This window comes from Lepidochelys kempii, chromosome 2, assembly GCF_965140285.1.
Source record: "Lepidochelys kempii isolate rLepKem1 chromosome 2, rLepKem1.hap1, whole genome shotgun sequence".
Lineage (NCBI taxonomy): Eukaryota > Metazoa > Chordata > Testudines > Cheloniidae > Lepidochelys > Lepidochelys kempii.
In genome coordinates this window covers 114,596,633-114,609,411 of record NC_136381.1, presented here as the reverse complement: position 1 = coordinate 114,609,411, position 12,779 = coordinate 114,596,633, and the positions used below count along the sequence as shown (strand labels likewise).

General features: G+C 40.8%; 1 protein-coding gene across 2 annotated transcripts in view; it reads right to left on the bottom strand.

The window, feature by feature from the left end:
* Positions 1-7,008: 7,008 nt before the first annotated feature.
* The window catches only part of ELOVL2 (ELOVL fatty acid elongase 2), a 55,708-nt gene continuing 49,937 nt past the window's right edge, over positions 7,009-12,779 (bottom strand). For both annotated transcript variants that reach the window (XM_073332061.2, XM_078851622.1), the window contains one exon: positions 7,009-10,867. In XM_073332061.2, the coding sequence (XP_073188162.1) occupies positions 10,739-10,867 (129 nt within the window). In that variant the 3' untranslated portion in view covers positions 7,009-10,738. The remainder of the gene's footprint in view (positions 10,868-12,779) is intronic.

Below are 12,779 nucleotides of genomic sequence, written 5' to 3'. Positions count from 1 at the left end.
TGACTAGGTCGCATTAACACCTTTCAATCTTATCCCATCCAAATTAATACAACATATTCTGTTGGAATGTTTCTGCTTCCGTTCCCCTAGAGACTTTAAGAAATTTGGGAGTGGCCCTCAGTGGGATACCAAGTTATCCTCTGGCTTTACTGACAGCAGCTAGTGTGAGGGTTTCAGCTGGCATAGAGACAAAGCGGGAGGTTGATATTAAGAAAATTGCCTCCAATCTATCTTAATATTTTGTGTTTCACTAACAAGAGAGCTAGACCTGCAATGGTCTTGTGTGTTTATACAGCTTAAGTTTTCACAACTTCTGCCAAATGACTGCACGCACATTAAGTTCAGCACTTTTCATTTTCAAAATGACCGCACATCGAATATCTCTTGAGCAGTTTCAATGAGACATTTTGAATATGCACCCAATGCCGTGGAATTTGGCTTGTCATGTGCAGCTCAATACAAGCACCTATTTAAAATAATCGCCTTGTTCTTATGTATAGAAAGCTCCTCAGTTGAGTTTGTCAATATTTTCATTCTAAATGGAGTAATGTTCTCATGAATCGCTACGATTTAAACTTTGAAACTAAAAAAATGTATTTGCATCAGATCACCTTCAAATGTATCTTCACAAAAACATTAAATGAGCTTGATTTGGGGCCTAAATAGTAATAAAACTGCTAGAATTTTATATGAATTGAACAATTCTCATGGCTAGTTTTCATGTTTAATTTAATTTAGTGCTGATTTATAAATGATTTATATGAAGTTCAAAGCTTTATAAAACAGATCCTGGCTAACTGTGAGCGTTAGAATCAAGGGAATATTTCGCTGTAAATTACATAAAAAGTTCATAACAAACTACTTTTGGTATGACTCAAATCTGTCAGTGTCTAATTTCATCATAGTTTGCCTCCTTGGAGATCATGCTATTCCTGCCTATGAAGATCATGTAACATAGCGTCAAAGAGCAGGGCAGTGTGTAGTCTGTGTCTCTTTGCACATGATCATTTGCTGAAGATCATGCCTACATTTTGATAGCTTTAGCTGATGCTCTGGAAGCATGATTTCTGTTCCAGCAGGAAGGGGGGTGGAGGGGAAGAGGAAGCAGCTACAGATAAGCACTGTACTTGCTGTTACGGTAAAGGTTGATTGGAAAAATTAAAACCAAAAATGCCCCTTTTCCACCTGGGGGAATGTCAGTGCAGCTTTGTAAGTTCTGGTATTGTATTTTCTGGCAGACACACAGCGCCCAATATATTGTGCAGTAACGCTTCTGTTTGCGCATAAATGCTGTGATATCTCTTTTAGAATCATTATCCAATGGTCCAATTTCATATGTATAATAGAACAATTTGGAGATGGGTTTAATCAAACAGAGCAGACCTCTGAGAATAGATAAGATGTTGGTAACGAGCTTTTGTTTGCCAGAAGGATGGAGTAGATTGTTGATCATTTGTACCATCAAGTGCTTGACCACGCTCTCTAGTTTATTATGGAATATACTGGATACGAAATAATCAGTGTCAGTCAGGTTTATTTCTATAGCCCAGTAATAATATGGTACAGGAAAATGGTTTTATGTGATACCAGTCTCTGGGAAGCTGTCTCATGAAGCGATGTTGCATTCACCTTACACAGAAGTTGCACTTCCAAAGTTACACCTCACAAGTAAAAGGTACCATGCATATCTGCTGAAGCTAGGTTCAACGAATCGGCTCTCTCTCTTGTTTTTCTGGTACGATGGGTTACCCCTTACCTCTTTGTTCTGAACACAGGCATTTCAGGTGCCAAAGGATATGAAGACCCCTCCTAGGTTTGTTCTAGGGTAGAACAATCATATGCCTTGTCCTCTTTCTTTGGGACATTCCAGTACAGGCCTGTGAGGGTAGCTCTCTTTGTTGCTATGGTAAAGAATTGATCTATCCTGATCTTGACAGATTCCCTATTTCCTTAAGCCAAAATTTACTTCAGTGAGTGCAAGGGATTATGGGATACTTAGCATAAGTGAGCAGGGTTATATAAAAATCAAAGGCCAATTTAGGCTATATAACTGCTATAATTGTGCTTAATGCTACTTATGCTTAATAAATGCTAATATATATAGTGTGAATAATATTATATATATTATATGTATCTATGCTAGCCTGAATATATTCGTCAACAAGATGTAACTTGCACTTTCCATAACTTTTCATGTGATCTATATTTTTAAATGTCTGGTACTAAAAATAATCCTGGTCAAGAGGTGAACTTTATTTAAGGAACCAGCATTCGTGTGATTCAATGAGGAGAATAGCACTTCTGCTAGTATCTAGGCATAGTTGAACTTCATGTAGTCTGAGGGGTTGTTGCCCTGACAAAACTGAGCATGGGAACTTGATTCTTTCTGTGTGTTTGCACAGACCTGACTGCCTGAGCATCACATTTAAAAAAAAAAATAGATGCGTTAGTTTTTAAAGGAAAGTACAACTAGAGGGGAAGAAATCCTTCATGTGACTGAAGGAGCAAAAAGAGCAGTAAATGCAACTGCGTGCAATGAAATATGTACATTCTGATGTGAACAGAGTTGCTCTAGAACCGTGTAACCCACTTAAAAAGATCCCTTTCCCTTGAATCATCGTTTGATATTTCTGTTGCCCGTTTACATGGAATATGGGGGATGATAATGATGGTAGTGGCAAAATTGGGGGAATAGAATATGGTGACTATAAACCACTATGAACTATATCTTTTGTCCTAAGAAAAGTAATCCAGTGGTGGTCAGTCTTTAATCTGCTGCTCACGGGCGCATCGGGACCTCTCCTATTGGAACTAGAACTAGGCTGTCTTCCACCCCACCCCCAAAACAATCATTACCACGTTGCAATCATACAGTGCTGAGACCACTAGCTGCAATATGTGTGCCTACGAAACCCTGCAAAGCTGATCTTAAAGGAGGACGACGATCCCCTGAACAGTCTGATTTTTTTTGTGTGTTTTGTTTTCTATAGGACCCTAATAAGTGGAGGACCCTCTTCTCTCTCCTTTCTCCCTTAGCCTATCCTCACAGACTTGGCATGCAGAAGGTGAATGTGGCCTCTGGGTTGTAGTTAAATGTTAAGAAGAATTAATATTTAGAATAGAGTATCTTCAGAAATGAATGTTTTTAATTTCCCTGAAGGCTGGTAACATGTGAAAGTGATGTTATACGGGGTTTGCCTATCCACTATTTTCTCTGTCATGTCCTTTCCTTCTCTTGCTCTGCTATGCCCCCCCACGGAGAGGTTTATGCACTTCAGTGAAAGATAGGAGAGGCACTTGCATACCTGCCTCTGTTTTAATTTTGAATCTGAAGTTGTTGATTATATTTGATCTGGTTTTCTTACCAGACACCTACTGGTGGAATTCCTGGGGTGGGGGAGGAAGAATGGGAAATCAAAGCAGGAATCAAAGGATCAGCCAACAGACAAGGACCAATTTAAATAAAAAAAACTAACTAAACATTTGTAAAAACTTGTCCTCTAAACGAGGCCTATAATCAGGGAGTGTTTGGGGAATTCAAAGTTCCTGTGAGACTGAAAGTGCCTGCAGAGCTACAGTACAGTACAATGTAAACTCAGATGTTATTGAATTGTGTAGGCAGGAGGACAAGACTATCTTATAAATATTATAAATGACACTGCACCCTTTTTGGTTCAATGACTTTTTTTGATTGGGACTGTATCTGAGGCTAGAAAATGCAAACTGACCCATTCCCAAAAGTTATAGAAACCATCCTCTGATTAAAAACTTGCCTCTTAAAGGAGGATTTAGTCTTTTCAAGTACACACCTAGAAATACCAAAAGCCAGGAGTGATAAAGTTAAGACTGTGGTTCCATGTGTCTGTTTCTGGTATTAGAGGATTCTCCTTCAAACCACAGCTTTCAGCCTGCTAGGGTTCTAGTGGGTAATGCTGCCTGTCAAGAGGCAGTGACAGAAATATTTGATGTGTTGCATGAATTATTTCACAGTAGATACAGCAGGGATAGCTTAAAATAACCTCATCTATGTTTATCAGATCATATGTCCACCTTCAGAGATTGTGTTCGATTAAAGGAGCTTCAGCAGAGTTATAGCAAGCATTGTTTGTGTTCAGTTTAGTTGTGTCTTGTATTGGTGGATGAGGGTAACTTTTTTTTAAAATTTCAAGTTCCTTTACAGATGGATACATTTGGCCATTTTCCTCTGGGAGCTTAGAAGAAAAACTGGGCCAGCCAAACTTGAGGCTTTTTTTTCCCCCCAGCAATAGCTTTGTTGTTGTTTAAATTCTTCCAAGACCTTTCAAGTGTGCGAAGAGTTACACTAGAGATTAAAAATATAAGTGAATGCACACCAGGTTTGCTTGGCTTGTTTGATATGTTAGTGGATTGGAGTAATTTAACTAATTTTTGGCAATGTGTATCATAGCAGGTAACCACAAATGCAGGGGGAAATGATTGTAGTAAATGAATGGCATAGATTACAAAAGACTTATGAAGTGAGTTGAAAGACTGTCCCACTGTGGTACTTATTCCTAACTGCAATACACTGAGGTATGCTATGGCAGCTGTTTATCTAACCAGGACACTTGTCTACTCCTGAGGCTCATTCAGTCTGACAATAAAAAAGAAAAAGCAGTTTCTTAGACCCAAATCCTCTGTAGGAGGGCAGGGCCTCAGACATAGTGGGATCATGGCAGTTCCGTTGTAGAGGGAAGGCTGGATGGGAAGAGCTCATGCAGGTGGTTGGCATCCCCTGCACACCATGGGAGCTCCCAGCAAGGAAGCCCATTGTTGGATCTAGAGTTGTTCCTCCATGAGTGGAAAAGAGAGAGAGGCTGTAGAACCTTTAGGCTAGGTTAGTGACAAGAAACAACACTGTTACTGCTCTGTAGTGTGTTTGGGGGTGAGGGGAAGATCTCCTTCCTTTGTTCCCATGGAGCTGAGGAATGCACTGCCAAATTTAAATGGGTCTGGGGTCTCTTTGCTCTTGTCAGACTTCACATTCAGCTGGTCTGAGGTGGAGAACTTACTTAATTGCATATGAATTTACCATAATGGGGGTGGGGGATGGGAAGGATGTTCAGAGACTGACAAGCTTTGAGCAGATGACAACGTTGCAATATATCACCGCTTTGTGTGAAAATGGCATTGTGTGTCCCATACCGTACTAATGGAGACATGTTCCATTTTTATTGGTAAAGCCATTTTATGGTTGCTGGCAGGGGCAGTCTGCCAAACTGAATCCTCTTTGTAACCAGTGGTGGTCATGGCACTGATTTGTTTAGCTCTTTCCAGGAACACTATTGAAGTACTTCTTTCATGACCCAGTCGTCGGGGCTCTTCCTGCTTCCCATAATAATTCAGAGTCTTAGGGTAGCATTCAGAGCTGTTGTAATTAAGCTTGAGAGCACTCTCAGACTGGGTTTAATCCTAATGGGTGTTCAGCATCAATAACTGCCATGGCCTTTGAAAACTGTAACTACTCAGCATCTCTGAGCATTAGCGCCCTCTTTTTGAGTGCTCACAACTTTGACAGTTTTCCTTTGTGGCTGAAACTTCCCATGCATGACTTCATTTCAGCCACTAAATTAGAGTAGAATGAAACCGTTTGAAATGGGTGTTCAAGCCTATGTACCCTTTACCCTTCCCTAAGGAAAACCGTGACTATTGAGAGAACTGTTATTGGGTACACAAAATCCAGCTGCTTGTGTCGTAGTGGGGGGGGGGGTGGTTGGAGTTCCAGAAACTTCTGGCTGTTGGTTGGTTTGTTTTGTTTGTAAGTTAAAATTGCCTCAGCCTTAAATCGGGTAGGTAAATCTTCAAATAATGGAACTGTGGGCACAACTAATTACAAATGCAATAAAGGAAGCTGGATTGAGGCCCATCTCTGTCCAGCTCTCTCCAAATGAATGCATAAACTAGCATAACTCTCCTTTACCAGAGTATGAATTCAGGGGGAGGATCAAGTTCTGTGAATCCTATTAACCGTAAGAGAAACTGTAAAGCTATATCACCATGCTGCAAAGTTATTCCACAGCACCCTCAAATTCTAGTGCCTGGCAAAATATGCTTGTGAGCTCTGTTATTTAAATGGGCAAGGAAGATTGTAGTTAGAATAGAACTTGATTCAGAATACATTTCTCCCCCCCCCCCCCCCAAAAAAAAAAGCTACAACCCTTCAAATAGGTGCTAGAATAAGCTTGAACAATATGAACTGGATTGTGGTGGTTCACCTTCTCCCTCCTGTGCAATACATAATGTAATTCTCACTGAGACCATCTCAAGGCTGTTCATTTTTTGTGTGTGTCATGTCATCTGGGTCAGATAGGTCCCACTATCTCCAACTTGAGAGAATGCAAGGTGGGGAATCTATAAAGCAGGGAGACGGGTTAGGGAACGTGAGACAGCAGGGAATCGAATGGAAAAAATTCTGGAAGCAGTCCAGTTTGGGTGGAAGTTCAGCCTAAGAAAAGGGAAAACTCCAGGACAGGGCTGCTGGGGCAATTTTTATAGTGGGAGTGCTGAGAGCCATTGAACCAAACTGCAAACCCTGTATATAATGGAAACCACTTCAAACCAAGGGGTTCAGCATCACCCCTAGTTCCAGCACTTATGCCCCAGCAAAGGCTTAACTCGGAATGCAGGGTGTTGAGATGCACTCTCCCTCTGTTTGGACACTCGCGTGCGTGTGCTTAGTTTGAATGCTAATTCATGTGTGCAGAGTGGGGTTGGAAACTCCACCCATTCACAGTTTCAATGGTAGCTTCCCCTGAAAAACTGACATCAAGGGGAAGCATAGCCAGCAATTGCCCTAAAACCTTTGCTCAGTGAAACTTGCTTGAGGGCAGGGGGTACTTGAAGCTGTGGAGGGTTTTTTTCAGACCATCTACACCCAGGTGAATGTCCGTCAAACGGTTCTCTCTGTCCAAGTTCCAGGAAAAGATTGCCTCAGATAGTCTGACCCCCCCCCCAAGCTATTTATGCCTCAAATAACAAAGAAAAGACTGATTGTAAAACTTTTGTTTATTTACCATGTTAAGTGTTACAGGAAAATCAGTTTAAAAAGTCGACACCTTTTTTGTTTTTCAAAGTTGCAGCATTTTGGTGTTAAAATACGTGTGAAGAACTCGGAATATACCTGATTCCAGTCTTCCTGGTGGTTTGGATTGGTAAGGTGACGCATTTATGTATATATATTTTTTCAGCCCTTTAAACATTTCAAGTAAGGTAATCCTTTTTTTTTTTTTCCCCCCCTTTTAAAATTAGGCTTCAATGAAACAAGACAACCTTTAAACTTATCTGGGTTTGGTTTTCTGAGTAGACTTTAACCATTAGAATGCTGATGTTTTCCAGACTGCCAGTCAAATGAATGTTTAGGAACATATTCCTGCTCTCTGCACCCAAAGGTTATGGATTCTATTCAGACTAAACTCGGGATTCCATGTTGGGCCACAAAACCTCTTCATTGCCCCACCTGTATATCGTGTGTCTGAGATTAACTTGCGTGACAACCCAATTAATAATTATGCCTTCTGACTCTGAAATCTTGCTCCTGATATGAGGCTAAAATGACTTCTAGTAATGTGTCTGAGAGGCAGAGTGACAACTGACTATATGAAAAATCATGGGATTTCCTGTCAGCTGCTTTGGTGACAGGTGGTGCCTAGGCACTAGCTCCTAAGTCTAATAACCCATCATTTCAATTTACTTCTAGTCATTGACCAGCTGCCTCCTCCCCCATCTAGTCAGTTGACCTGCTTTTGTCTGTGCCCGTCACAGTTGGAGACGTTTCTCATACAAAATCTACACCTGCAAGGTCTTCCAAAGTTTTACACGCATTTAAAGAACTTTCACTTCCCATTTGAGGTTTGCAGTGTTGTTGTAGCCATGTTGGTCCCAGGATATTGGAGAGACCAGATGGATGGGATGATGTCTTTCAGTGACCTGAAAAAGAGCTCTGTGTAGATTGAAAGCTTGTCTCTCCCACCAATAGAAGATATTATCTCACCCACCTTGTCTCTAACTTCCCATTTGAATCCGATTGTCTAGTTGCTCACTTCTTGGGATTCTTACAATGTTTATTGGAGAGAACTGCCAAGCAAGGTCTTTCTGAAGAGCCAACTTAAGCTATTCATCGATGCTGATTAATTCTGAGTTTAGTTTTTTTGTATTTTTTTTAAAGGTGTCTGGGAAGGGTGAGACTTGCATTGTGGACAGAATGAAGACATCAGCTCAAGGAGGAGCAAGAATGTGACTGTGTGATGCAATGAGCAGGAGTTAGAAGATATTCCAGTGTCATTTATTTAAATACTTGACTACTGCAGCTAGTTTTGGTAATCTGATGTATTAAGACATTGCACAGTAACAAGGCTGCTTAAGTGAGCTGTCTGTGCTGCAGTGGGGATTTCAATCTTCTGCTTCAGCATAATGGTTGCATTCAAGCAGTCAGTCATAACTAGAAGAGGTTCAAATCAGGGATCTGCCTCTCTTCAGACAGGTCCATGGGCTTACAGGCACGCATTCAGACTGAACTCTGAAATGACCCCTTCCCATTCTTCCCACTGATCGAAAATGTTCATCCTCTCCTGTATTATCCCATCACCTCAATCTGCTCCTATTCTTATTGCTTCCAAGTCCCTAGTGTGTCTGCCCCTTCTTCCTTCTACTAATATTTCTACTCACTTAACCTGGTGTCTGCCTGCATACGCTATTTCCTGAGGCAGTTGGCCGTCTCTTCACATGTGCTACTTCTGGGGCCATGGGCTTAGTCAGAAGAGAGAGTGGAGTCACCAGGCAGTCTGGGAGAATTTGTGGCCAGGGATTTTGAAGTTCTTTCATCCCTTCGGTACCTCTGCTCTCTCAGGTGCTCACCTCAACAAGCCAATGAGAGAGAGGGCCGGTCAATAGCAATTCTACAAAGCTTTTGGAACTTGTGGGAGCTGCTGGGATGGGATTTATGTTCATTATCTAGTAAAGGGCAGTAAAAAATTACTAGAAAGATTTTTTTGAGTTAGCAGTGTTTCCATATAAGAGGGGTTTGAAGAAGCTAGAACTACTTAGTTTGAAAAAGAGAATTAGAGGAGATGTGCTCTGCTCTGTCTCATAATGCAGGAATAGGATGGGACTAGGCAGGTAAATGCAAAAATAAATAAATGAAATGGATATGGGGAAATACTTTTTAAAAAGGAATGTCCAGTTAACCTAGGGAACTCACTGCTGCAGGATGTTACTGAGGTGAATAGTTTGGTAAGAGTAAATAAAATTGACTAATAGCATTTATTTGACTAAGAATAGTATCTGTAAGGATAAAATTACAAGGGCCAATGATCTTCTTACTTCAAGGCACAACCAGCTCAATAGCTATAGATAGGAAACAATTTCTCCTCCATCCCTCTTTACAGAATACAGTAGCACAACCTGGTACTTTTTTACATCTTCATATGGTGCACTCTCCATAAGTGACTGTTGGAAACTGGACCGATGGACTACTGATCAGTTCTGATATGGCAATTCCTATAGGATGTGTCCTGGATTCACTCCTTTTAAGGTTCAATTGCTCTTCCAGAGCCCTTTCTCATATAGCATGTGAATTTGATTCTCACATGTTGCTTGTGCATTGGTATTTTCTTTCACATGCATTTGAGACTCTTTGTGGCTTTTAAGGGCTTGTCCTCACTAGGTTATGTTTTTAAATTAAATTAAAAATCATGGGATTTCCTGTCAACTCTGCTTTGGTGACAAGTGGTCAAGAATTTACGCAGAAATTTCTCCTAGCTTTAACTGGACCAACCAGCACCCTCTAAAGTACAACTGCTTTGTCTCAACTAGAGTTCTCAAAGGAGTTAATTAAATGGAGTTAGGTAACTGCATCTAACATCACACCTTTAAATCCTAATCTAGACAAGGCCAAAGAGACTGTAAATCTGTTCCAAAACCCACCAAAGTCAACAGACTCCCGTTGTCTTCAAAGAGTTTTGGATTAGGCATAAAGCAAATATGTGTGGTGCATATTTCTGTGCATGCTGAAGTTGTAAATGTGGGGCACAGGGACTATGACAATAATTCTGCCATTAGTTGCATTATTTTCCAGAAATGAAAATAATTTTTACGATGATGGAGGGAGGATTGATGTACACAGGACTGACACATGATGGAGTGTGTTTTGAGAGATGCATTGAAGGGGCTGAACAGGGGTGCTAATGGAGTTGGGCATTGATATGAATTATCTATCCTGTTTGATTTCCATAGGTGGTCTCGGCTAAATTAGTCAAAACAGGTTGACCACTCAGCTGCCTTTTAGCTTAAGTCAGCGAAGGAATATGACACTCTGGAGACCCTCCATGTACACAGGATGTGCCAAAACCTTTTAGTCTGAATAAAACCCTACCTTTTGAAGGCTACCACAAAAATGTGACCACTCTTTGGGTTTCCCAGTGAAATGTTTTGTAAGGCATTGTGTCAGCATTAGAGACTGTTAAATGTACCTTTGCATGTGGGAAGGGGATGATGTCTCTCATGGCCTCTCTCATTTTGGACATTTTGGATCTTGGACAAAGCACTTAAAGCTACACGCTGTTAAAATCTAAATAGCAAAACATTAATAAATGTTTGGTACAAAGACCTGACAAATGTAACCAAACTGAGTCAGAGTTTACACTAAAACTGTCTTGTAACTCAGTCTCTTTTTTTTATTTAGAAAAAGTGAAAAATACTACAATGTAGTATTGAGTTACTGTACTTATTGTGCTTTCTTATTGTTCAGAACCCCATTGGCTGCAGCAACGTAGTCTTTATGGAAACCATTCCTGATTTCTGTCACAGGAGGGACCTTCTTCAGATCGGTTCTTGAAGGCCTTTTCTGGTATGTCTATAAAGAGCAAAATCCCAAGGTAAATAATTGATTTAATTTAGTAGAAGCATTCCCCTCCCCTCCCACACCAATGTACTTCTTACAGTTAATTGTAAAAGTTTGACTAGAGCTCTCAGCTGTTCTCTAGAGGCAAATATGTATCTGCTTATAGGTTGAACTAAGAAAGCTGTCCTATGTACAATATAGGATGTATTTATTGGTATTACTGTAACACCTAAAGATCTCGACTGAGACAAAGGACCCATTGTGCTAGGCGCTGTATGTACACATAGAGTAAGAAACAGCCCCTACCCCAAAGACTGAAATAAACAACACAGGCAAAGGAAGTGCTATTATCCCCATTTTCCATATGAGGAATCGAGCCACTGTCCAAGGTCTATGGCAGAGCCAGATCATCTGAGTCATAGTCCTAATACTTTACTACCTCACAAGGCTATTGTAAGGGTTAATTTAATCAATGATTGTGAGGAGCTCAGAAGCTGGAGTGATAAGAACTATATAAAAATCAAGAGGGGGGGGGAAAGTAAAACATTTCACAAAGGCCACCAAATGACTGTAACATACCACCATGATGAGTGCAGGATAGGAACCCTAATAGAACAGGATGATGGGTCACTTCTGCTTAGACCAGAACCCTTGAGCTACTGTGTTCTGAGTATTAGACAAATCACTGTGTCTTTCATTGACTGTACTTTGTGGGTCTCATTTAATTTTCTTCCCTTTTGATCTATCTAATCTATCCATCCAATCTATCTAAAGCAAACATGTATTTTAACAAGTATCAGAGGGATAGCTGTATTAGTCTGTATCCACAAAAACAACAAGGAGTCTGATGGCACCTTAAAGACTAACCGATTTATTTCGGCAAATCTCAACCTGTTTATTTTAACAGACCTCAACAGGCTCCAAATCCCATACTGTAGAGCTGATATTTTAAAATATGTGTTAACTTTCCTGTCACCTATAATTTCTAAAATTATTTTCCATTTACAAACTTGAGAAATGTAAATTGCACCTGACACTTCTTCAATTTGATGCTCGCTTTTAGAGCTAAGCACCAATGCCTGTTGACTTTTTCTAATAATGCTCTTTCTATGTGAGCCTCCCCAAAATATTAAAAATTGATAGAGGTTCCTTTTCTTTCATCCTCCTCTACAACTTCTAGCCAGAGTCCTTTACTTACAACTAGTAATGTTTGCCGATGTATGGCCATATTTCTTTGACTCACATAAAACAGTTTGTGGTCTCGCAACAGGCCTGTTCACATCCCAACTGGTAAATGAGCAACTAGACGTTAATGGGCATGCATCCTACTGAGGAAAATGCAGACAAGTTGAAGTGGGCATCTATGTTGATCAGTAGTTAATCTCTTTTCAATAATTAATAATAATTGATCAATAATCAGTCTAAATACTGATTTCAACAAGATCAGGGGTGGTTATTCTTTGACTTGCCTTACCTAATCTCTTAAAATAAGTCTAAACTGGCAGAGTTACATTGTGGGCAGTTACAGCACCACTCGGAGAGCTCTGAGGGGAAACCGCTGTGTTGTGTTCACACTGACAGCTGCCCGCACAATAGCGTGTTCACACTTGTGGCACTTGCAGCGGTATTCAGAGCAGTGCACTCTGGGCAGCTATCCCACAGAGCATCTCTTCCTCTTCCGCCACTAAGAGTTGTGGGAAGATGGAGGGGGTCGCGGGGCATCCTGGGTCCTGTCCCAATGACCCGTGATACATTGCTTCGCATCCCAGCAATCCCTGTACTTCCGTCCGCATTTGGCACCATCTTTCAACGGTTTGTGTACTGCGCGCCCTGTCTCTTCGGGCTACAGGAACGGATCCCGCACTGCAGACCAGTCTGCTGCTTGCTCTGACCAACATGTCACGAGGGGCAGTGGAGTTATTCC